Source organism: Dreissena polymorpha, chromosome 1, assembly GCF_020536995.1.
Source record: "Dreissena polymorpha isolate Duluth1 chromosome 1, UMN_Dpol_1.0, whole genome shotgun sequence".
Lineage (NCBI taxonomy): Eukaryota > Metazoa > Mollusca > Bivalvia > Myida > Dreissenidae > Dreissena > Dreissena polymorpha.
The window spans coordinates 76,779,063-76,806,475 of record NC_068355.1 but is presented as its reverse complement, the minus strand read 5'-3'; the positions used below and the strand labels follow the sequence as shown (position 1 = coordinate 76,806,475).

The 27,413-nt window shown below is 35.5% G+C and overlaps 2 protein-coding genes across 8 annotated transcripts; one reads left to right on the top strand and one right to left on the bottom strand.

Annotated features, from left to right (window-relative positions):
- Positions 1–4,012: 4,012 nt before the first annotated feature.
- Positions 4,013–18,503, bottom strand: LOC127836309 (beta-lactamase domain-containing protein 2-like). 7 transcript variants are annotated; one of them, XM_052362843.1, is made up of 10 exons: positions 18,415–18,503; positions 17,311–17,466; positions 16,886–17,077; positions 16,209–16,308; positions 15,119–15,224; positions 13,632–13,754; positions 11,758–11,915; positions 7,003–7,119; positions 6,485–6,625; positions 4,013–5,502 (listed from the first exon to the last, which is right to left on the bottom strand). In XM_052362843.1, exons 2-10 carry the CDS (start codon positions 17,460–17,462, stop codon positions 5,233–5,235), a joined length of 1,359 nt encoding a protein of 452 aa, XP_052218803.1. In that variant the 5' UTR covers positions 17,463–17,466; positions 18,415–18,503; the 3' UTR covers positions 4,013–5,232. The 7 variants fall into 7 exon arrangements, with proteins under 7 accessions (XP_052218803.1, XP_052218853.1, XP_052218842.1 ...); XM_052362893.1 differs by having other exon boundaries at positions 18,452–18,470; XM_052362882.1 differs by lacking the exon at positions 18,415–18,503 and adding an exon at positions 18,208–18,336.
- Positions 18,277–27,356, top strand: LOC127836327 (uncharacterized protein C12orf29 homolog). Its single transcript, XM_052362908.1, has 8 exons — positions 18,277–18,635; positions 18,845–18,961; positions 20,036–20,144; positions 20,402–20,538; positions 21,142–21,314; positions 21,943–22,046; positions 25,862–26,025; positions 26,286–27,356. The coding sequence occupies exons 2-8, from the start codon at positions 18,860–18,862 to the stop codon at positions 26,523–26,525; spliced, it is 1,029 nt and encodes a 342-aa protein (XP_052218868.1). The 5' UTR covers positions 18,277–18,635; positions 18,845–18,859; the 3' UTR covers positions 26,526–27,356.
- Positions 27,357–27,413: the final 57 nt, after the last annotated feature.

The following is a 27,413-nucleotide window of genomic DNA, read 5'->3' as shown; positions in this document are numbered from 1 at the left end:
CATTTTGAGTGGTGCAAGTTCAAGGTCAAGGTCATCCTTCAAGGTCAAATTATTTTTTTTTATTTAAAGCGGCGTTCTCATGAAGCTGCACATTTTGAGTGGTGGAAGTTGAAGGTCAAGGTCATCCTTCAAGGTCAAAGATCAAAAAAATAATTCAAAGCAGCCTTCTCATGAAGCTGCACATTTTGAGTGGTGAAAGTTCAAGGTCAAGGTTATTCTTCAAGGTCAAGGTCATCCTTCAACATACATGCCATACGTCCCGGATTGTCCGGGACAGTCCCGGAAATGAAGAACTTGTCCCGCTGTCCCGGAAATCTGTCAAATGTCCCGGAATTTACAAAATCCATATACACATGTACCTTATCTTAGGCTTAACTGCACCTCGAATCTGTGTATATCTGCAGCATCTCCATGACAATGCCTACCCGAATAGGCAGACTACCCTACGTGTCAAAATCGATCAATTAACAGGGGTCCTGTTATCATATCGATTGTCTCACATTCGCGGTCTAACCGAAAAGGCGGCATTGTTTAATGTGGTTGTTAATTGACTTTAATCTACTACGTCATTATTTCCCACTGCGTAAGGGCAAAATATAGTTGTTCACACATCTGAAGTCCAACATCGCTGAGTAAAAAATTAAAAGCAGTTTATGTTCGCACGTTTAACCGACAAAGAAGTTGAGTAAAAAAGTAAGCATATAAAAACGTCATCCTCACTAGGTTTATTATCGTATTGTTCTAAAACCCCCAGTAAAACATAACGTTAAAAATAATTAGTGAATTTGAATTGCGTTTGCCATGTCAAAACACCTAGCAGATTCGTCCACTTGTCCCAGCAGCAAAAAAGTGAAACGCGTATGTAAGTTTCAAGACAAGTGGACGACTGACGCAGATACGTCACCATCTATGTTTAGAACGCTTACACCGAAAACACGTGGCTTGAAGGCTTCAAGGTCAAAGGTAAAAAAAAAAATCAAAGCGGCGTAATCATGAAGCTGCACATTTTGAGTGGTGGAAGTTCAAGGTCAAGGTCATCCTTCAAGGTCAAGGTCATCCTTCAAGGTCAAAGGTCAAAATTAAAAATTCAAATCGGCGTTATGAAGCTGCACATTTTGAGTGGTGGAAGTTCAAGGTCAAAGTCATCCTTCAAGGTCAAAAAAAAATCTAAGTGGCGTTCTCATGAAGCTGCACATTTTGAGTGGTGGAAGTTCAAGGTCATCCTTCAAGGTCAAGGTCATCCTTCAAGGTCAAAGGTAAAAAAAATCCTTCAAGGTCAAAGTTTAAAAAAAAAAAAAAAAAAAATTCAAAGTAGCTGCACATTTTAAGTGGTGGAAGTTCAAGGTCATTCTTCAAGGTCAAGGTCATCCTTCAAGGTCAAAGGTCAAAAATGGTGGTGCGGTGGTCGAGTGGTAACACTCTGGTCTACCATTCCAGAGGTCCCCGGTTCAAATCCCGGCCGGGGCTCTGGAAATTTCAGAAATGCTTCAAGTGTTTCCCACCCAACTAGAGATGTACTGGTATGAAACCCAGGTAATTCTCGCGTGTATCGGTGCTATACACTGAGCACGTAAAAGAACCAAGGTATCTATTCGCAAAGAGCTAGGGTATCGCACCCGGATTCCTTGTATCCCAATACCGTACTGTCCCAATACAATAATGGGTTATCCTTGACGGCAAGGTCAAAATAAATACATACATACATTCACATACAATACAAAAAATAATATTTCAAAGCGGCGTTATCATGAATGTGCACATTTGTAGTGGTAAAAGTTCAAGGTCATCCTTCAAGGTCAAAGGTCCAAAAAAAAATTTTTAAGCGGCGTTCTCATAAAGCTGCACATTTTTAGTGGTGGAAGTTCAAGGTCATCCTTCAAGGTCAAAGGTAAAAAAAAAAAAAAATTAAAAGCGGCGCAATAGGGGGCATTGTGTTTCTGACAAACACATCTCTTGTTTTTTTCAAACATGGTTAAAAAACACAAATATTTATTTTTTAAATACCGTCTTACCTTTCCACCCAAGAATCCCCCCCCCCCAAAAAAAAAAATTTCTTTTGCATTTTTAGCTCATCTGAGCACAACGTTCTCATGGTGAGGTTTTGTGATCGCCTTTTGTCCGTCGTGCGTTGTGTGACGTCAACATTTGCCTCGTTCCCTCTCTAGAGGCCACATTTATTTCCAATCTTCATGAAATTCGGTCAGAAGATTGGTTTTAATGATATCTTGGATGAGTTCAAAAATGATTGCGTTTGCTTGAAAAACATGGCTGCCAAGGGGCGGGGCATTTTTCCTTATATAGCTATAGTAAAATCTTGTTAACACTCTAGAGGCCACATCTATTTTCCGATCTTCATGAAACTTGCTCAGAAGATTTGTCCCACTGATATCTTTGATGAGTTCAAAAATGGTAACCTTTGCTTGAAAAACATGGCTGCCAAGGGGCGGGGCATTTTTCCTTATATGGCTATATATGGCTATAGTAAAATCTTGTTAACACTCTAGTGGCCACATTTATTGTCCAATCTTAATGAAACTTGGTCAGAAGATTCATCCCAATAATATCTTGGACAAGTTTGAAAATGATGCTAGTTGGTTGAAAAACATGGCCGCCAGGGGGCGGTGCATTTTTCCTTATATGGCTATAGTAAAACCTAGTTAACACTTAGGAGGCCACATTTATTGTACAATCTTGATGAAATATGGTCAGAAGATTTGTCTTAATGATATCTTGGATGAGTTCAAAAATGGTTACGTTTGCTTGAATAACATGGCTGCAAAGGGGCGGGGCATTTTTCCTTATATGGCTTTATAAGGCTATAGTAAAATCTTGCTAACACTCAAGAGGCCACATTTATAGTCCGATCTTCATGAAACTCTGTCAGAAGATTCATCCCAATAATATCTTGGAAGAGTTCAAAAATGATGCAGGTTGGTTTAAAGACATGGCCACCACAGGGGCGGTGCTATTTTCCTTATATGGCTATAGTAAAACCTTGTTAACACTCTAGAGGTCAATTTTTATTTTCCGATCTTCATGTAACTTGGTCAGAAAATTTGTCCCAATGATATCTTGGATGAGTTCGAAAATGGTTTTGGTTGCTTTAAAAACATGGCCACCAGGGGCGGGGCATTTTTCCTTATATGGCTTTATATGGCTATAGTTAAACCTTGTTAACACTTTAGAGGCCACTTGTATTGTCCAATCTTCATGAAATTTGGTCAGAAGATTGGTAACAATTATATCTTGGATGAGTTCGAAAATAATTATGTTTGCTTGAATAAAAATGGCTTCCAAGGGGCGGGGCATTTTTCCTTATACGGCTATAGTAAAATCTTGTTAATACTCTAGAGGCCACATTTATTGTCCAATCTTCATGAAACTTTGTCAGAAGATTCATCCCGATAATATCTTGGATAAGTTTAAAACTGATGCCGGTTGGTTGAAAAACATGGGTGCCAGGGGGCGGGGCATTTTTCCTTATATGGCTATAGTAAAACCTTGTTAACACTCTAGAGGCCACATTTATTTTCCGATCTTCGTGAAACTTGGTCAGAAGATTTGTCCCAATAATATCTTGTTATCTCAGGTGAGCGACTTTGGGCCTTTAAGGCCCTCTTTTTTTGCATTTGTGGAAGATAATGTAATAAATGACCACACCCCCACACTATACTAACCCTCTCCACTCCACCCCTCCCTCCTTCGTGATTGAAATTGAGATAGGTCCCTACACCTTTGAAAAGAAAAATAGATGAGCGGTCTGCATCCACAAGGCGGTGCTCTTGTTGTTTTTTTTAGAGGTCACCTAGTGACCCAAAAATGGGTGTGGCATGTAGAGCTAGTCAAGGTGCAGCTACATACGAAGTTTCAAAGTTGAAGGTTGAAGCACTTTGATTTTAAAGGCAATGTTCAAAACCTTGACAAAATGTAAAGGTTTTAGCACAAAGCCGCAACACAACAAGCTGGCTATGACAATACCTCGGGTTTTCTGCGAGCTAAAAATAAGCAAAACTTTATGCAGGAGGATTATATTTTGTAAAATATAACAATTAATATACCAATACAAATCAAACAAGAAATGTGCCTTGCTCTTAGAAAGCAGGGTATGTGTGTAATGTCATGCTAGTTTAGATTGTGCAGTCTGCACAGGCTTCTCAGGGGCAACACTTTATTTCGAAATTGCATTATTGTTAAAAAGTGACTTCCTTTAACCCTTTCCGTCTCAGAAGCAAAGTGGAAATGGCTATGTGCAAACAGCATAAAACCAGAACAGCCTGCGAGTAACTCTCAGTCTTTTCAGGTTTTATGCTATTTGCTGCTCATCAGTATCTTACGGTTGGAAATGAAGCCTTTTAAACTTAAATCTAGTAAGAAAGGTCTTTAATTAAATTTAACTTCCTAAGGTACTACAAATGCGTAAAAATACTTATCTAAGTGGTAAAATGTTAAAAGGAAAATACAATAAGAGTGAAAAGTCAACCCTGATAAGCCTGTGTGGAATGCATGCCCTGTTTTCCCACAGTGAGGCTCAAATATCAGAGAATATACAAGCGGCAGGTTAAATGTCCAGACCAAGATGCAATAATCAGGAGTCACCATCAGCAGCACATTGAACGAAATCAATTATAGAGTTCTAATAATGTATAACATGCCCATCGGCTAAGAATCAATTATAAAGTTCTAATAATGTATAACATGCCCATTGGCTAAGAATCAATTATAGAGTTCTAATAATGTATAACATGCCCATCGGCTATTATAGAGTTATAATAATGTATAACATGCCCATCAGCTAAGAATCAATTATAGAGTTCTAATAATGTATAACATGCCCATTGGCTAAGAATCAATTATAGAGTTCTAATAATGTATAACATGCCCATTGGCTAAGAATCAATGATAGAGTTCTAATAATGTATAACATGCCCATTGGCTAAGAATCAATTATAGAGTTCTAATAATGTATAACATGCCCATTGGCTAAGAATCAATGATAGAGTTCTAATAATGTATAACATGCCCATTGGCTAAGAATCAATTATAGAGTTCTAATAATGTATAACATGCCCATTGGCTAAGAATCAATGATAGAGTTCTAATAATGTATAACATGCCCATTGGCTAAGAATCAATTATAGAGTTCCAATATTGTATAACATGCCCATTGGCTAAGAATACATGCTCTTAAAATGACATACCAATATATTTTCAATTACTAGTTAATAAAGTATGTCAAAGCTTGCTAGCACTTTGTTTTTCATTGACAAAACACTGGTATTGGGAATGAAAGGGAAACAGACGTCTTTCTTCTTTGATATTTTCTAAATGGAACACGCAGTCGTACATAGCGTTCACAAGGGAGTACATGCGCTGGTCCCCGTTTGTGCTGTAAGATGAGAAAGGGTCCAGGAACCCAGTTGTGTACGCAAACCCCACCTGATGTCGCATGTCAGAGGCTGCATACTGACCTCCATAGCCGCCATGACCGAATATGTTAACAGGCTGGAAATAAGCATGTGTTCATGTACATGTATGATTTTATGAATATTGCAAAAAACTATGGAGAAGGGGGATTTATGAGAGCATTTCCTAATCCTCAAATATGGTGTGTGTTATTTAATACATGTTTAAGAATATTGGTACAAATTGAGCAAAAAGTATTCTGCTAAAGCTTGACTTGTGAAAATGAATATGTGAATTCCTCGGCAATTAAAAGACAAATTCTCATATATTATAAATTAAAAAGAGTTATCTTTCCTTATGGGCAAAACTCTCTCAAACAAATTGACTGGTAAATATTCACAACCATACTAATTTGTCATAGACAAGTGACTAAATGACATTCTAAACGACATACGCTTTCATTGGTCAATTGTGAAATGAGGTCATTGGTTTGGGAAAAGGCTAACAATATACATGTATGTTGTTCAACAAATATGAAACCAAAACATAGGATTCCTACACCAGCAGATAGATGTGTGTTGTGGACCATAATACCTTAATATTGACATAACAGCTTCCATATTTGTTCATTTATTATAAAAATTGTATGGTATGTACATTTGTTATCAGTTTCATTTGTGTATTAAAACAGTTAGACAGATGAAATACACATGTTTTCAATTCTTACATATGTATGTATACTTTCTATTAAATCAGCTTTGTCAATCCGTCTTTTCTATCCAAAGCAGTAAAATAGTACTTAATCTGTCTGTATTCTAGTTCAACATTTCTCATAAATACATAAAATTTTATATAACTGCTCAAGTTTATTATAGTTTCCTGCATGGAATAATTTAGCCTTTACTTTTTAACAACTTACACTACATTGTTTACATGTAGCATATACAAAATGTAGTCTTAAAGTCACGCTGCCTTATAACCAAGTAAATACAGTACACATTTTAGTGCAAAACTGTTGCATACATGTCCTGAACAAAATCAGTTTCAAACATAATCCTTAAGTAAGGTATATGAAACATACCGGATGGTTCCCAGTTACCATGGTTATGAGATGGGTGCCGACACTCCAGGCAGCGTCCATGCCGAAGCTGCAGTCAATACCAGCCACTATGGGACGGGTGAATCTCTCAATGGCTGTCATTGACAGGAACGTCTTCCCATTCTGAACACCAAAACATTAATATATCTCCAATTACTGACGTGCTAAGAAGTCTATTAGATAGCAATGTTATGGAAATTATATTACTTGAAATGAAATTATGTAATGATAAAAAGAAGTGATTGCTTAGAGTTTTCAGAAATTAAAATGATAAATACATGTAACTTAACATATAATTCTGCAGTGCAGGTTAATTATTCCAAAAAAATGGCCAACCAAATTTGTAATCTGTCATACTTAACATTAAATGGTTTAAATTACGAACATCAAAAAGAAATCTTTAATCAAGACCACATGACACAATTTTTGGATCCCAGAATAATTAGAATCATTAAAATTACAATAAATAAAGTAACAACAAAGGTAATGGTTGTACATACATGTTTTCCCCTATTAGCCACAATTCCAAAAAGTTTTGCAAAATTAGCCGCAGTTGCATGACCATGTGTTGATGGGACTGGCAACTCACGAATGTCAGGATTGTTCATAGACAACACCTGTAAACAAATGTCATTCATGGTAAATAATCAAACAGATGATTATTCAACAAATACCATGCTATTTAACATATCAGTATGGGGTAAACATATTTTGACCAACATGTGGTTGGCTAATTAAAATGGATACAAATAATTATTGCATAACAAGTTGGGAGGCCTTGTGCTCACATGAGTTTGATTATAATATGAGTCTTGTTCTGAGAAAACCGGGCATAATACATGTGTGTTAAGTGTCATCCCAGATTAGCCCGTGCAGTCCGCACAGGCTAAACAAGGACGACACTTTCCGCTTAAACCAGATTTTCGGTAAAAAGGGACTTCTTTTAAACGAAAAATACCATTAAAGTGGAAAGTGTCGTCCCTGATTAGCCTTAGCCGGACACTTAACACACATGCATTTTGCCCAATTTTCACAGAACAAGACACATATACTGTCTTCTGCATTGCTCAGTGTGATTATTACCAGCTTGTTGTATGAATCTTTTGAAACTGTTTGGTTTATTTGCTTTTCATCAAATATCTAAATGTGTATTATTCAAGTGCTTTTTATTTATTACAGAAATTTTAGTTTATACCAGTTCTATTATAATTGTTTTACGTCAATTTCAGTGACATAGGAAGCTAGTTTATTGTTTACTGGTATATAGCAATAAAAAGTAGGTTATTTAATCAATAATAATTTTTAAAAAATAACTTTTTTAATTGTTGAATAGAAGCCTAACTTGGTTACTTCAACACATCATTCAGATTCAGATATTACCAGTAATGCATTGAACAACACAAAAGGCTAAGAAAAGTAAAAAAAATACTGTAGTATTTGAATTATCACATCAATGAAGTGAGACATTCCTTTATTATAATCTTAAGTCCTAAATTTCATATATACAATACATACATGTTATGTAGTTGAGATTGTGGGTGTCTTATCATTTGATACAGTTGAACATTTCATTACCAAACCAAGTTGAATGACTCAAGTACATGTATCACACAATAATGACCAAGTTGAATGACTCAAGTACATGTATCACACAATAATGACCAAGTTGAATGACTCAAGTACATGTATCACACAATAATGACCAAGTTGAATGACTCAAGTACATGTATCACACAATAATGACCAAGTTGAATGACTCAAGTACATGTATCACACAATAATGATAAGCTTCCTCTTGTCAGATGAAATGTGAGATACCAAATATGAAACTAGCACACACTTTTAATTTACACTAACCGGATAATAATATGTTTCTCACTTACATCTGTTTTAATACATAGTTCTACTACCGTTATACTGATCAAATGTGTGTTTCATATAGTTGGTATTGACAGCTTATCATAATACTAAGTGTCCATCAATAGACTTGCGGTTTGACCACTCCGTTGACAATTATCATTTACTCTTAATTAAACAAATGCCAGCAGGGGTCAAGTATAATTCTCCATAATGTGTGAAAAGTAACAATGTCAAACAATATCTTATTGGTAATTTAATGAAGGACTAAACAACAATTCATAAAATCGCATAGTTTATTTTATTGCATTTCTGTAAAATCTTTTTTTTAGTTCCATATATTAGAAAACCTGACTGGACTGGCCACCTTCATTATGAAATCACCGCATTTCCTTATATTGGGATTCCTTGTATCTCATGGTGACTGTTCTATGCTACTCTATAAAGCTAATTTTAGCAAGATCAGATTTAAAACATAACTTTGTGAAAGTAAATTTGAAGTTATTTCACACAATAAAGGGCAATTACTATGATGTTGTCAATTAAAGTTTCTTTTGTAGCCACCATTCCAAATACATGTACCAGTATGTGCATTTTTGTGAATTTCCCTCGCAAACAGGCGGCAACTATTGTAGTGTTTGTACACATATCTTTACCATTTTTGGACTGCTTGATCTTATACTCATCCACAAGCTGTTTAAGTTTGGTCAAGAATTAGTTGAAATAATCCAACTCCCAGCTATTGACCCTCCGGGTATGTACTAATAAAAGTTCAGAGCATTCAAGAAGAACTAGGTTAATAATCAATGAGAAAGAAAATGAACATGTTACACAAAGTCAAAATGTCAGCATTCTTACAGGGGTGACAACTCTGGTATTCCTATTCTGATTTAGCCAAAAGCCAAACAAGGCCAAGGTTTTATGATACAATATATTTGTTCACAAATTGTTTTCACAAAAAGATGAATGATGGTTTCTTCACCAACTTGTCACCCAATACTTCATGTTAAGGGGAGCTAAATTTTTAATTGCAGTATTTATTTCCGGATTCAGAAAAATGCATATTTGTATCTTAATTGCTGAACCTAATAGACTGCTGTCATATACAAAGTCTCACCATTTTCTGAGTGAAACCTGCATCAAGAAACTTAAGTAAACTTTCTTATAGCAGTGGTTTGATTCTCAAATATTTGAATAATCTTAACAGAACTTAAAGCAAAAAACTAACATTCATTACCATGTGAACATTTGCTTCAAGATAAAGTCATCTTAAATTAAGGATGTCACAATATAAAGAAGTGAAACTCCAGCTGCTGGTGCAGTATTGCATTCTTATTATAGTATGTCTTTTATTTAAGGCAAGTGACCAATTGCCTAAACAGTACGGAACAGCACAACACAAAACAACATACACACATATAAGAATAAAGCTGGGGTCACCGCCTTGGAACATTCAATGCAAATCTTTGAGGGTTTAAATTGGTTTTAGAGCGCTCAACCTCACACTTGGCCCACCAATATTCATGATACATATAAGTGTAAACAAAATTTAACCTCATAGAATTGCAACTCAAATTAAACAATAATAAAAGAGAATTAAAACTCATTCAATTTATTACCATTTAATTACTCAATGTAGGAAAGAAACCAGAGCAACAGAGTAACAACTTTTTGAGGAACGATGAAATGAAATTACAAACAAGTGTCAACTACATCCCTTCTTTTAGAAAAAGATTTAAGAATATAGCATCATAAAGTTAATATTTCAGATCATCATAGCGCAAATACAGGAAGAAGCAGCAATAATGGATGTAAAAGATCCATATTACATATCTTGGTTGTTTATGTGACTGCTAAAAAAAACAAGAGCTGTCAGAGGACAGCCTGCTCGACTATTCGAGTGCTTGACAGTAATGTAAGCAATCATGGGAAAATTGTTCATATTCAATAATTTATAAGACGATCTTTCAAAAAAAAGGAAAAAAATAAATATTTTTTTTTTTGGGGGGGGGGGTAGGGGGGGGGGGGGGGTGAGAGGGGGGTATAATTTGGGGTGTGGTAATTTATTAGATGATGTTTAAAAAAAAAATTTTTAGGGGGGTGGGGGGGGGGGGGGGTAGGGGGTTGGGGGGTTGAGAGGGGGGTATAATGTGGGGTGTGGTAATTTATTAGATGATGTTTAAAAAAAAAATTGGGGGGGGGGGGCAGGTTTGGGGGGGGAGGGATTCTGGGTAAGGGGGTGGGGTATTTTTTGGGTGGAATCCATTGTGGTATTCAGGTAAGTATTGTTTTGTCAAAGTAATAATAAAATGTGATCACAAAAAAAGAAGTTATGGCAATTTAAGCAAAATGTTAAAATATATAAGTGTAAAAGAGGCCATTTGTATGTCAAAATGCTTGATACAGTGGTATGCTCTTGTTTATAAGTTGGGGTAATGTTGGTAAACAAGTATGCAAAATATAAAAGAAATATGTCAAATGATATAGGAAATACAATTTGGGGTAGTGCGCAAACTTTAACATAGATTTATCAATAATATGCATATTCTAAGTATAAAAGGGGCAATAATTCTGTCAAAATGCTTGATACAGTTGTCTGCTCTTGTTTATAGGTTGGGGTCATGATGATTAACAAGTATGCAAAATATGAAAGCAATATGTCAAGGGACATTGAAAATAGTTGGGGTAGTACACAAACTTAAACATTTGCTGCATATTGTAAGTGGAAAAGGGGCCATAATTATGACAAAATGCTTGAGAGAGTTGTCTGCTCTTGTTTATAGGTTGGGGTCATGATGGTTAACAAGTATGCAAAATATGAAAGCAATATGTAAAGGGACTTCGAAAATAGTTGGGGTAGTATGCAAACTTTAACATTTGCTGCATATTGTAAGTGGAAAAGGGGCCATAATTATGACAAAATGCTTGATAGAGTTGTCTGCTCTTGTTGGGGTGATGTTGGTTAACAAGTATGCAAAATATGAAAGAAATATGTCAAGGCACAATGAAAAAATTTGGGGTAGTACGAAAACTTAAACATTTGCACGCTAACGCAGACGCTGACGCCGACGCCGGGGTGAGTAGATGAGCTCCACTATATATATTTTATATATAATAGTCGAGCTAAAAATCAAACAAAAAACGCCCGTCAGAGAAAAAATATTCATAAAGTTTAACGCTAAAAACCCTATGACCTATGCTTGTAGCCCAAAACAGTGAAGGTGTGTCGGATGACGTAATTTAGAAGCGATGACACGATGACGTCAAGACCACATACAGTCTTATCTTTTACAAAACCAAGTAAAATACAACTGTTAACATACACGGTATGTACAAATGACAAACCTTTACCTCTGATCTTCAACAAGTGTGGTTAATTAATAAATTCTGCTACTCACACTTTTGAAATCCTGAGGGTTTCTACCAGTCATCATTAACAGTTCAAGGTCTCCCTTGAAGTTCTGCAACATGACTGACTGATCCATGTTCTTTGGTAGAACCACCCTTGTTGCTCGGTGACACAAGGCTTTTGGCAAACCAATGTACAGCTCGATGTCTGCAAATACAGTGGGATGACCCTGCTTGATATATGGTAAACATTTATTAGGATTTGACGGACATGATAGGATGTTCCATGCATACCCAAATGAAAGACCTGTGAAAATAGTCGGATTGGCTTTGTAAATTTGATTTGTTAACTTGTTTCACTAATTATTTTATAAATCATTATTAAGTGTATACTTTACGCAAAGTCTAATAAATCAGTAAACATTCCTTGTTTTTGCTATGAGGTTATACCATTTTAAATGCTGGCAATTTATGCAAATGTGCAGGAAAACCTCAGTTATAACCCAATTAAAATATACTGCTGTTTCGGCATACAGTGAGGTTGCTGGTGGCATATTCCTCTTTGGTAAATAGGAGTGACATTACCACATGTGATTCCCGGTGTTGCAAGGGCTTAAGCAGATCAATGTTACACTCGATCTCTGCACAAAGGGGCATAAATCACATAAAAAAGAAAATGATGAGTAACCAGTTCATAAAACTGCCAATTAACACATAATAGACTTAAACTAAACGATTTTAAACTATTCTTTCTTTAAACAGCAAATACTTTTTGTATCCAATTAAGTTTTCATAAGTTTAGTGTTGGTATATATTTATTTGAAATCACATTGAAATAGGTACCAATGATAGGGCTGCATCCCTCAAATAGATCTATGCCAAAAATCATTAAACATATTGGAAAGAATCTTTTCTTTTCATGGTCTTTAAATTAATATTTTTAGACAGAAAAGTTGTAACCATTTGTCTTTCATGACAAATTTTCTAATATTCTTGAAGATTTAATCCTAGCCTTAAATAACAAGTTTTACCAATGTCTAAAGGAACAAGTACAATTTACAGAGTAACAAGTTTTAACCAATAATGAGAGCATGGTCTTTCCACCATGATTAAAACAAGTAAGATTTATCAAATATTGAGAGAAGTGTGTTTTGCAGCATGATTCAAACAAGTAGGTTTTTAGCTAATATTGAGAGCAGTTTGTTTTGCAAACCAGCAAGTTTTAACCAATATGGAGAGCAGTGTGTTTTGCAACATGATTCAAAGCAACAAGTTTTAACCAATAGTTAGTGTGTTTTGCAACATAATTCAGACCAGCAAGTTTTAACCTATATCGAGAGCAGTGTGTTTTGCAACATGATTCAAACCAGCAAGTTTTAACCAATATCGAAAGCAGTGTGTTTTGCAAAATGATTCAAAGCAACAAGTTTTAAGCAATATAGAGAACAGTGTGTTTTGCAACATAATTCAAACCAGCAAGTTTTAACCAATATCGAGAGCAGTGTGTTTTGCAACATAATTCAAACCTGCAAGTTTTAACCAATATTGAGAACAGTGTGTTTTGCAACATAATTCAAACCTGCAAGTTTTAACCAATATCGAGAGCAGTGTGTTTTGCAACATAATTATCGTGAGCAGTGTGTCCTCCATGATTCAAAGCAGCGGGTATTAATTAGTATTAGAAGTAGTGTGCTTCCACCATGTTAAAGAGAAGCAAGTTTTAATCAATAGCCAAATTAGCAAGAGTTTACCGATATCAATACTGGCTAGTCTTAATAAATATCCACAGTTTGAGTTGAAACCAAGATTCAGAGCAGCGAGTTCTTAATGATATTTGCAGCAGCAAGTTTTAACCAATAGCGAGAGCAACAATATTAAAACAATATCAAGAATGGTACGTTTATCTGGTTCCATCAGTTCTTACCAAATGGTTTGGCTATCTCTTCCTGGAAGTAGTCTGCAAGGCATCTATGGGCAGGGTCAACATGTCGCACCAACTGGTCAAGGTATAAACCAAATGTCAGAGGGTGATAACCATGCTTCTCACCTGAAACACAGTACAACTGATGTGATTGAATAATCAATGTTTAGAGTAATTTAAAATATCCAACAGCAAAATAAGGTGACTGAATTACCCCGGAATTATGCGATAATATACAAAATATAATACATTCTTGACATTTGTCAACTTGAACAAATTCTAGTACATTTTTAAAAGCTAATTGAAAATTAATGCCTATATGCCTTTATAAATGGGAATTATTTGGAACACAAACACATATTTACACAAGGCTATCATCATCTAATAATAATTATTGCAGTGAAGTTTGTTGACATAAACAAGGCCAAAAAGGTTTCACAGAATCAGAATGAAACTTGTAACCAGTAGCACATCAAACACATGAATTAAAATAACCAAATGTTCTTTTGACAGCCAGAAAGGTGTATTAGCCCTTTTCATCCCTCATTGAAATTATGTCTATGGGTCATTTTGGCTGTCACTTGATGATTTGTATTTGCTAATCACTCCTGCAAAGAACAATTTAAACGCCTAACCAGAGCTCCAGAAGGATTTCTTTCCCGTCTTACACTCCTTCCTAGGGTTCTAGACATGTTTCTGTCTAACACTCCATACCAGTGTTCTAGAAGGGTTCCTTTCAATCTAACGGTCCCTATCAGTGTTCTAGAAGGGTTTCTGTCTAACACTCCATACCAGTGTTCCTTTCAATCTAATGGTCCCTATCAGTGTTCTAGAAGGGTTTCTGTCTAACACTCCATACCAGTAATCCTTTCAAACTAATGGTCCCTATCAGTGTTCTAGAAGGGTTTCTGCCTAACACTCCATACCAGTGTTCCTTTCAATCTAATGGTCCCTATCAGTGTTCTAGAAGGGTTTCTGTCTAACACTCCATACCAGTGTTCCTTTTCAATCTAACGGTCTCTATCAGTGTTCTAGAAGGGTTTCTGTCTAACATTCCATACCAGTGTTCCTTTTAATCTAATGGTCCCTATCAGTGTTCTAGAAGGGTTTCTGTCTAACATTCCATACCAGTGTTCCTTTCAATCTAATGGTCCCTATCAGTGTTCTAGAAGGGTTTCTGTCTAACACTACATACCAGTGTTCCTTTCAATCTAATGGTCCCTATCAGTGTTACCAGTGTTCCTTTCAATCTATGGTCCCTATCAGTGTTCTAGAGGGGTTTCTGTCTAACACTCTATACCAGTGCTCTAGAAGGGTTCCTTTCCATCTAACGGTCCCTATCAGGGTTCTAGAAGGTTTGTTTTCTATATAACAATCCTCATCTGGGGTCCAAAGGGGTGTCTTTTCCGTCTAATGCTCCTTACCAGGGTTCAACATGTTTTCTGTTCTTTTCTCACAAGGGTTCAAGAAAGGTGTTTAAAATTCCTTACCAGGGGTCCAGAAGGGTTTTTGCTCTGCCAGTTTCTGTCCTAATACAGATGGGTCACTGTGAAGCTCTGCCAACCAAAAAGGCTTGTCTAAGGTGATAAGTCCAGCCTAGAATTAAGTAATCATGGAAATCTTGAAACATTATCAGAAGGATAATTTTAAGTCAGATAAAAATATTTTATAGTTGAAATTCATCAAACAAACCACTAGGAAAATGATTGAATGGAAGGGTCACCACCTTGGAAAAGCAAATGAAACGCACTGGGAGGTCAAATTAGTTTGCTGGCTAGCCTAACCCCCACTTATCTAAGTAATCAAATGCAAAGTATCAATACATTGTATCTTTAAAAACAAGAAACCGTCAGAGACGGGTGATGCTCCCCAACGTTGTTTTTTTCACAATATTGCACTATATATTCAGATAAAAGGAAACGTCTTGAGAGGCATAACTTAGGACAAAATAATACGATGGATGGTTTAGCAACTTAAAAATTTCAAAGGGCCATAACTCTCTAAATAAATCATCTAACCAGAACCCACAAATAACATGCGCATCCTCTTAAGGTAGTTAAGCTTCCCATAAAGCTTCATTGAATTCCGGTCATTAGTTGCTGAGAAATAGCCCGGACAAGAATTGCACTATATGTACAGTTAATGGAAAATTTCAAAGGGCCATAACTCTGTGAAAAATCATCCGACCAGAACCAGCTGATAATATGCACATCTCCTCTTGGTAGTGAAGCTTCCCATAAAGTTTAAATGAATTCCAGCCATTAGTTGCTGAGAAATGGCCCGGACAAGAATTGCACTATATGTACAGTTAATGGAAAATTTCAAAGGGCCATAACTCTGTGAAAAATCATCCGACCAGAACCGGCTGATAATATGCACATCTCCTCTTGGTAGTGAAGCTTTCCATAAAGTTTAATTGAATTCTGGCCATTAATTGCTGAGAAATAGCCCAGACAAAAATTGTGCACGGACGGACGGACACACGCACGGACGGACGAAGAATTTTGGGGAAGCATAAAAACAATATCAGATAAAAGAGTATGACACTCAGCCCTTGTTGTGTAGACAACAGAAGAATACCTGATTTGAAATAAGCTGTTCCACAGTGATCTGTTCCTTTCCGTTTTGTGCAAACTCTGGCCAGTAGAGAGAGACCCGCTCCTTGTAATCCAGTAACCCTCTGAAAGAAAGGGCACAGAAACATAATAGAAAGACTAAATGCAAAGAACAAATGCAAAAAGACAGAAACTTGAAGTCTGAAAGAGGGAAACCATGGATTGATAAGCATATCAACAAATATTTGTTTTAATGACGTGCTGCAAAAGAAAACACCAGGATATTAGAACAAAACAGCATAGTCAATAGTGAAGAAAGCATGAACCATCATACAGGAAAAACTTCAAAATGAAGAACATGTATAAGTATTACTTTAGATGTGAAAGAATATGGAAATTTTTTAAAGAAAGAAAAAAGGAAAATAGCAAAGACATATGCAAACAAGTGCAATCGCTAATGGATAAACAGAACATATGGAGTAATAAAAAAAGGTAATGATAAAAAACAGACATCTGTGAAAGGAAAAATCAAGAAAGTGGTATACATTAACTTTAATTAATTTCATATTAAACATGTGTTTGAAACATTCACGTAACACTTTTCATGTTCCTTTATATATGAAGTTACTTTTTCATAAATTAGAATTATGTCTCGAATACAATAATTAATACTTCAAAATAAAATCCTGGTAAGTACAAAACCTGTCTGCAAGATGGGCAATCACAAAAGCTGCCAGGGCCTTGGTAGAGGAGAAGAATGTGGAGAGGGTGTCTTCCTTCCACAGGCGTCTACTTTCGTAGTCTGAATAGCCACCCCATAGATTGACGACAAGCTCACCTCGATAATACACAGCGAAACTGCCTCCTCGCTCGAGGCCAGCATCTAGGTTTGCTCTTTGAATACCAATGAAACAATTAAGGCATAAAATGTCTGTGTCATTTTTTAAATTACTACAATTATTATAAATATTTTCTAGAAGAAAATTACTATGAACAATAGTTTTGTAATTACCACAATTTACCCGCATACAGTACAGGTAAATAAATGCTATGACAATATTCATTCTTGACTATTAAAAATTATTGTATTATGGTTTATTATTTACAAACAAACACAACACATTTACTGAAAGGTCTGCCGAACTTTTTGAAACCCTTCAGCTGTGAAACCATGCACATGAAGCTGAGTTTTCTTCATGGTCTTTTTCTGGGTTTGTTTCAGCAAAGCAGATTTAATAAAACACAATTTCTGATACCATCTATTCCATTGCCCAGTCATGTACCTGTTCAAAAATAAATATTCAGTACACATATTTTTATACTGTATTAAAATAACTTACTAAAATCTAATAAAAATAGATATACAACGCAAATAAATTTTGTACAAGCAATAAAAATGTTAGTTATTTCTATAAATAATAAATAACATAAGCTGCAAAGCTTTTAACCGACTAAACAACAAGTGTAAGCAATAAAACATGAGTAAAACAGCTAAAAGAAAGATCAAATACATGTTTTTAAGGTTGAAAGCACAAATTAAGACAATAAATTACATGCAAAACTGAAATAAGTCTGAACAAGAAGTTAAAAATATATTAATAATATCTAGTTAGAGCTATAACTAGTTAGAGCCATCATTTATCTCATACAATTATTCCGTGCAATGTGAAAGAAATTGATGATAATATAAACACATAATTATCAAAATAGCAATTATTACAGTACTTTTTTAAATTGTGATGCAAAACATATATACTTGTATGTTTAGCATTTTAAAGGGGCCTTTTCACAGATTTTGGCATTTTTTTTAACTTATTCATTAAATGCTTTATATTGATAAATGTAAACATTGGATCATAAAAGCTCCAGTAAAAATCAAGAAAAAAAATTAAAAAAGGAAAAGAACATTGCCCGGAGCAGGTTTCGAACCAATGACCCCTGGAGTCCTGCCAGAGTCCTGAAGTAAACACGCTTTAGCCTACTGAGCTAATCCGCCGAGTACACATTCTTGCCGTATTTTATACCTTATTTATAAGCAATCTTCGTAGTTTCACAAAATTTAACGACCAAAACAGAACTCTCCAAATTATTCAATCGTTTCGCGTTGCAACGCTTCATAATTTTTAGGTTTTAAAATCGTCAAAAGATGCATATAATGGCTATATTAGAGCATGGTTAATGTTCAGTATTACTGTTTCCTCACAAATATCATAACTAAAACGAAAACTTACGAATCTGAAACAACTTTTTTCAATTTTGTCAATTTACCAAAGCGTGAAAAGATCCCTTTAACGGTCAAAATTGAGTACGATGCGTGACTTTGTTGTGATGCCGATAGTAATCTCCCCTGAACATGTGGCTGCCACTCTGTAATAAAGAACAACAATAACGAACTAAACCTTGAAATACCATTACGGGTCTGTACAACAAAAGCAACAACTATTTTCAACAGGTATTATTAACATATTTTAAGTTTAGACCATTTTCTTTTCATAGTATTAAGCTTTTGCGTGAAGTAATTTAAGATGGCATTCTTGAATTAGTTTGTTCATCCTTCGGATACACGCATATTCGGATAAACATTAAAAACTTTATTGCAAACACTTAACTTACGCTCACGAATTATTAAATTACATTCCAGCATTTGTGTTCTGTTTTAAGCCCAAGTTAAAGTATATGATGGAGGGCTTAGGTGCTGTCCAGCAGAAGATATCTTGTGTTTTTGAGACTGCAGTGATAGACGAAGTCTCAAAGAAAAGAGATAATCAGTCTTACAGGGTACAGTTACTTTTGTCATCACTGGTTTTCACAAATGCAAGGAAAGGAATAAATTCTTAAGCATTAGATAGTGTTTTTAACCAGGTTTTCAGAAGGAAAAAACTGGTTATTAGATTGGCGAATGTCGGTGGGCTGGTGGGCGGGCGGGCCGAACAAGCTTGTCCGGGCTATAACTTTGTCGTTCATTGTGATATAAATCATTTGGCACATTTGTTCACCATCATTGGACAGTGTGTGGCGCAAAAGAATCACGTCGATATCTCCAAGGTCAAGGTCAAACTTTGAGTTCAAAGGTCAAAAATGGCCATAAATGAGCTTGTCCTGGCCATTACTATGTCGTTCATTGGGAGATTTTAAATCATTTGGCACATTTGTTCATCATCATTGGAGGGTGTGTCGCGCTGAAGAATTACGTCAATATCTCCAAGGTCCAGGTCGCCAGGACTAAAATTAGATTGATTTTGAAATTAGGGGGGTAACTATGAACATGCACAGACTCTAGTCAATATACGCTCCGTGGAACATGTAACAATGCACATTTTGAGCTGTCTCCCATTATCAGAATTTTTTTTCAAATTGAAATCAAGGTTTCCTCAAGTGAAATAGATTTAATTTTAAACAAGGGGGGTAACAATGCACATTTTGTATTGTCTCCCTTTATCAGACTTTTTTAAAATTGAAAACCTAGTTTTGTGACAATTTTGTCCCTTGCTTTTTAATTAGTTGACAGTTATATACATTTATCTGTTTGCAGCTAAAAATCAATATATACACATGTTTATCTTAATGACATATAAAGAAAGTTGTTCCTTTAGGCATTTATGATTATGATTGTTGGATTTCAACATCTTTATGTTGCCATCATCCTTGCAGATAATTATATTAATTAATAACTGTTTGTTGAATAACTCGTATATATGAACAAAGTTAGTACAGATAAATTTTCAATAATGAATATTTGAAAGGTACTGGTAGCATTAATTAGTTTCATGAAGCTTGAATATTTTAGCTCTATGTACATGTATTTATTATTTCAGAGGTCAGCCTTTTTATTACACGTCTTATTATTTCCAGGTCCAAGCAACAAGCAAAATAAAGCAAAAGGCTATTGACAACGAAGTGAACTCTGCTCAGGCCACAGAGAAACTGGATGGAACCTGTGTGTATTTCAAGGAATTTGATGGCAAGTCATGATGATGTCTTAAATACTCAATTACAGTAGTTATTGTTTTAGAAGTGTTCAAATAATGCAGTGTCAGGTGCAGAAGGACTCTACGTGAATCCCAGTAAATATATCCTTTAAAACAACAAGAATATCATATTCTTAATTTTTGTATTCATTGTAGATATTTTCATACTAATTGGAGTAGTTGGGATTCTGCTTTTATTTTATAACTTATCCACTGGACTCAAACCTTTTTAATGAATTTTACTTGTTAGGTCAGCCATGGTTATGGGCCCGATTTGACAAGAAACCAAACAAGTCAGCAGAGAGAAGATTTAAAAAGTTTCAAACATTAAAACAAAAGAATTCTACAGATCAGACATTTGCATGGGACCTGGACAAGGATTTCAAGGTAAGAGCTTTTCCTCATCTGTGACCATTTAAGATACTACTGTCTAAGACATATATATATAAAGAACACACGATTTAGATAGGGAAAATATGGCAAATAATTGTCAGTTGTCTATTTGTCCTTAATTATTAATAAATGATTATAAAAAATGCTTAACTTAGAACAAAAATCAAATAAGCAGCTTTTTTAGAATGAAATAGATTCAGTAAGTTCAAAAATGGTCTGTCTTTATTTTGATGTACTTAATCCGGGAAATATGTGTGAAAACAAAATCTGACTTAGTGATACTTGCTGACACCTAGACAAGACAAGTGATGCTTTTATTATTCCTAGTAAATTGTAAATTGTGATGGTCTAATATGAAAATGAAGTATCAACGATAACAAACACAGCGCCATGATGGGTATATGTATTTAAAGTTTGCTGGCAAAGACAAATCTTAATATATACTTGTATTCCATATGTATGACTGAAAAAACTAAATGGGGGTAATGACAAGGGTACGCAGGTTGCATCCTCCCCCCTGGGTTCTCTTGTGCATTGAGAATGAAACCGATTTAGGCCACCATATGAGTGAGTGTTGACCATTTCCCTCCCATTCAGGAGACTCCTGAGCACTGGATCCCTGCCTCTGGAGTTGAGCAAGAAGATGGTCGCCCAGTCCCTGATGATATTGGGCACACACCAGGCTGGGTACCAGTGTATCCAGCCTCCAGGCAGCACTGCTGGCACCTCTCCGCTGTAGACTTGAAGGCAGGACTAGCTGTTGTGTTGAGGTATTGGACTTTGACCCACTTTTTGCATATCTTCTTCTTACTGATACATTTGAAGTAGGACAATATCCCATGCTTTAAATAGGAATGAGTTATTTTGATATTTCTGAATAAAAGTCTGTATACAGTTGTTCTTGAAGGCTTGAACTAGGATGAAGAGATCATCAACATTTCAATTAATATAAACTCAAATGTGTTTAAATAATATCAGGGTCTGAACTGGAAGTAAGGCTTCAGTTGGTTATCCATATGAAACAAAAATATAATTACATATGATTACCTGTAAATTTGTGTTTATTGAAAGGCAATCGTAGGAAATAACTCAATATATCTTTCTTGGCCACATGTGTCTCTGTTAATGTTTACTGGTATATCAAAATAGGCATGAAAATACTAAATAAAAGTGATCATTTATGTTACAATTTAAGTTATTTAACAGTCATGTTATTTTAGGTACATTAAGATAACAGACAGTTGTAAATTATTTTTTTCTGCAACATAACTAGATCTTTTAAAGAACTTGAGAATATAAATCTAAGTTTCCTTTATTATTATATAAACTTTTGTATATATTATTTCATATCAAGTAATTGTTTCATTCCCATTGTGATCATAATTAATGGTGTTGAAGGGAGGAGAATGAGTTCACATTGTGTATTGAGTGTGTACATCTATCCAGCCTGTTGGGGCGCACTGCTGAACTCATTGGAACCAATATCAATGGAAATCCTTATGGTAAGTTTTATGCAATAACATGTTTAGGAGCTTTTGTGATCGCCTTTTGTCTGTTGTACGTTGTGCGGCGTCAACATTTGCCTGGTTAACTCTGTAGAGGCCACATTTATTGTCCAATTTTCATGAAATTTAGTCAGAAGGTTGGTCTCAATAATATCTTGGATGAGTTCCAAAATGGGAACATTTGCTTGAAAAACATGGCTGCCAAGGGGCGGGGCATTTTTCCTGGCTCTATATGGCTATAGTAAAATCTTGTTAACACTCTAGAGGCGACATTTATTGTCTAATCTTCATGAAACTTGATCAGAAGATTCATCCCAATAATATCTTGGAATAGTTCGAAAATGATGCTGGTTGGTTGAAAAACATGGCCGCTAGTGGACAGGGCATTTTTCCTAATATGGCTATAGCAAAACCTTGTAAACACTCAAGAGGCCACATTTATTTTCCAATCTTTATGAAACTTGCTCAGAAGATTTGTCCCAATGATATGTTGTATGAGTTCAAAAATAGTAATTTTTGCTTGAAAAACATGTCTGCCAAGGGGCGGGGCATTTTTCCTGTAATGGCTATATATGGCTATAGTAAAATCTTGTTAACACTCTAGAGTACACATTTATTTTGTTCAATCTTCATGAAACTTGGTCAGAAGATTCATCCCAATAATATCTTGAACAAGTTCAAAAATGATGCCGGTTGGTTGAAAAACATGGCCGCCAGGAGATGGGGATTTTTTCCTTATATGGCTATAGTAAAACCTTGTTAACACTCTAGAGGCCACATTTATTTTTCGATCTTCATGAAACTTGGTCAGAAGATGTGTCCCAATGATATCTTGGATGAGTTTGAAAATGGTAACCTTTGGTTGAAAAACATGGCTGCCAAGGGGTGGGTCATTTTTCCTTTATATGGCTATATTTGGCTAATGTAAAATCTTGTTAACACTCTAGAGGCCACATTTATTGTCCAATCTTCATGAAACTTGTCAGAAGATTTGTCCCAATGATATCTTGGATGAGTTTGAAAATGGTAACCTTTGGTTGAAAAACATGGCTGCCAAGGGGTGGGTCATTTTTCCTTATATGGCTTTATTTGGCTATAGTAAAATCTTGTTAACACTCTAGAGGCCACTTTTATTGTCCAATCTTCACGAAACTTGGTCAGAATATTCATCCCAATTATATCTTGGACGAGTTCAAAATGATGCCCTTTGGTTGAAAAACATGGCCACCAGGGGGCGGGGCATTTTTCCTTATATGGCTATAGTAAAACCTTGTTAACACTCTAGAGGCCACATTTATTTTCCGATCTTCATGAAACTTGGTCAGAAGATTTGTTCTAATGATATCTTGGATGAGTTAGAAAATGGTTTCGGTTGCTTTAAAAACATGGCCACCAGGGGGCGGGGCATTTTTCCTAATATGGAAATATATTGCTTTAGTTTAACCTTATTAACACTCTAGAGGCAACATTTATTGTTCGATCATCATGAAACTTGGCCAGAAAATTTGTCCCAATGATATCTTGGATGAGTTCGAAAATGGTTCCGGTTGGTGGAAAAACATGGCCGCCAAGGGGTCGTGGCATTTTTCCTTATATAGCTATAGTAAAACCTTGTTAACACTCTAGAAACCTGATTTATTGTCCGATCATCATGAAACTTGATCAGAAGATTTGTCCCAATGATATCTCTGACAAGTTCGAAAATGGTTCCAGTTGCTTGAAAAACATGGCCACCAGGAGGCGGGGCATTTGTCCTTATATGGCTTCATGAATCTTCATGAAACTTTGTCAGAATATTTGTTTAAATGATATCTTGGATGTGTATGAAAATGATTCTGGTCTGTTGAAAAACGTGGCTGCCAGGGTGTTCACTAGTCATGAAAGTTGGTTAAAACATTTTGTTCTAATGACATCTTGGGCTGCACAGAACATATTAGTTCCTTTGAATCTCAGGTGAGCGACTTTGGGCATTTCAGGCCCTCTTGTTATTTCTTCATTGTATCATACATTTGGCGAGTGTATTACTGTATAAGTGATCTTCCATCAATTGCATTTAATATATACTTAAATTAACATCAGTAGCAATAAAAAAGGCAACTGATCTTTTGATTTAATGAATTGACAGCTCCCCGCCTGTCACTGTCAGTCATATTCTTATCTTCATATCGATGGACCAATCAGCTGTCAATAAATCTGGTGTGCCTGTTGTTAACAACCTGTCTGCCGTTTTCTAGACAAGCCAAATGTATAGATCCCCTTTTTTTCAACACGTTTTATTTATTTTCTTTGAAAAACTTAAATGAAATTGGTTTAACTGTGTAAATGGGGTTAATGTAACTCGCACAGTCGTTATCAAGAATGATAAGTTGGGGGCATTGAATCTATACCATTGCCAAAGCCAAAACATGGTCTTGACACTTGCAAGAGGAAGCTCAGTGTAGATTTACCAAAATTGTCTTTATTTAATGCTAATTTATTTCAGAAAATGGCCAAACTTCTTTTTATTTGTAGCACTTTTCATGGCTCAAGTTGTTAAATGTCATATTAGCAATTTTAAATATTAATTATGCCCCCGGTAGGGTCACATATAGCAGTTGAACTGTCCGTCAGTCTGTGCGTCTGTCCGAAAACTTTAACATTGCCCATTACTTTTGCAATATTGAAGATACCAACTTGATATTTGGCATGCACATGTATCTCATGGAGCTGCACATTTTGAGTGGTGAAAGGTCAAGGTTATTCTTCAAGGTCAAAGGTCAAATATATGGTGTCAAAGCAGCGCAGTAGGGGGCATTGTGTTTCTGACAAACACATCTCTTGTTCTGACATGTTTTTATGTAAAATAATAGGTAATTTCCGTACCCATCTTGTGTTACTAAACAATATACCAGTTTTCAATTGCTATTTTGTGTCAGAAACAAGTGAAAACAATATAATGTTAATATGTTATACTAATAAAACATATTAATAAATGCCTTACAGAAGTGTTATTTATTACTGATAACTCTATACATATAGTAACTTTGGGGACCTCGGTACCCACGCAGGCATCATCTATTGGCAGCTTCATTATGTAGCCTGACCGAAACTTTAATTTATTTTTTTTAATGACCAAACAGATTTTTTGTTTTGCACTTTTGATAATAATGATTGATAAATGTCCCATAAGAAATTAATTAAAATCACTTTTACATGTTATAACATTGGGGATGGTAATGTAACATAATTTAACCAACATACCATTTATAAAACGCTATATCATGTCTAAAACATATGGAAACAATGTGTTTGTAATATTTTATGTACATGTAAATAAAATTGGTAAAAACTGCAGTAAAAGTATTATTTATTACTAATACCATCATAACTCGTAGTAACATGGGGGATTCTGGTACCCGTGCATCTCTGAGACCTTTTTTATATTACAGCCCTTTCAGTTATAGATCGCTAATGCTATGTAAACTACATTTGTTTTTTAGTTTGAATTGACCTCTGTTATAGGGGATGAAAAAAAGTTCATAAAAATCCTCCGGTATATTGCAAAATCTCTAGAAATAGACGCCCCTTTGGTGTTAGTTTGTCTAGATTTTCGAACCACTAGTCCAAGGGATCAAGAGGCTGTAGCGATAGTCTTCTAGGCAAGATGTCAATTACTCACTTCGTCTTTACCTGACTTTATTTACTGTGTCATAAATGTTTCCTTTTTAACTCATTTTTTTCATAAATTTATAATTTGAGTTTCATGAATGGGTAGTGAGAAGTCTCTTTATCTCTTTCAAAATATTTTTACTTTATTTCCCTCCTTGTTACAGGTATTGGCAATAAAAAGTTTCCGGTCCATCTCTTGGTGGTTCATGGAACCATACAAGTCCTTGACCCGCCCCAGTTGACCAATGAGGCAGTGAAATCCTGGTTTGAGACAGCTGGTCAGGTGGAGGGCATTGTCTGGCACTGTGCCAACGGTGCTCTGTTTAAAGTATGACCTGAAATAACCATGTTATCACTTGTGTTAAAGGAAGATTCCACTTATTCTGCAAGCTATGCTATACTTCCTTGTTTTAATTCCTGACTATACAAGGCTTCACATGACAAACACTACAATTTGCAATTTAATGCTTTATTTGGTCATTATTTGTTTTGTTCTTTATAAAGGGATATCAAATGCTTATTAATGTTTTAATATATTATTTTTAAATCAATTTACTGACATATTAACGCTGTCTTGCGTGATTTCAGGTTCACAGAAATCATGTAGGCCTGGACTGGCCTGTTCCAAAACCTGTTTTATCAACGAGACCAATTAGAATTGCCATAGAAACCAATGACCTTAAGTCTGACACCTGTCTCCTAGAAACCCTCGCCAAACTGGATGGCCAGACATTTGCGTCTCTGCTAGACCTGGAGCGTGTGTTTCCTAGTGTTTTAACTGAGTTGGACCATTTTGGCATGAAACACTGTGAATTGACCTCAGAATGATGTTGGATAGCAGTAGTATTTGTTTTCCCCTAAATCCATATTTGTTAGTTATTTCGATGTTGTAGATGGGCTTTGTATAAGTGTTCATCATTCTGTGGTAACTTGTTAGAAACAAGTCAGTGTTGTGTTCTAGTCACTAACATGCAAGAGAATACCAACTCTCACAATGTTTATTTTCATACTTGTAGTAATTACTCTTTTTTTGCTATTTGAATTCCTGTTCCTTGATATATTTTTAGCTCGACTATTATGTATGAAATATATATAGTGGAGCTATCCTACTCACCCCCGCGTCGGCGTGACCGTCTGCATTACCGTTAGCGTCTGCGTTAGCGTGCAAATGTTAAAGTTTTCATACTACCCCAATTATTTTCATTGTCCCTTGACATATTGCTTTCATATTTTGCATACTTGTTTACCAACATCACCCCAACCTATAAATAAACAAGAGCAGACAACTCTATAAAGCATTTTGTCATAATTATTGCCCCTTTTATACTTAGAATATGCATATTATTTATAAATTTATGTTAAAGTTTGCCTACTACCCCAAATATTTCCTATATCCTTTGACATATTACTTTTATATGTTGCAAACTTGTTTACCAACATGACCCCAACCTATAAACAAGAGCAGACCACTGTATCAAGCATTTTGACATAATTATGGCCCCTTTTACACTTAGATAATTGAACATTTTGCTTAAATTGCCAAAACTTCTTTATTTATGATCACATTTTATTATTACTTTGACAAAACAACACTTACCTGAATACCACAATGGATTCCACCCAAACAATACCCCACGCCCCTACCCAGAATCCCTCCCCCCCCCCCAACCTCCCCCCCCCCAAAAAAACATTTTTTTTTAAAACACCATCTAATAA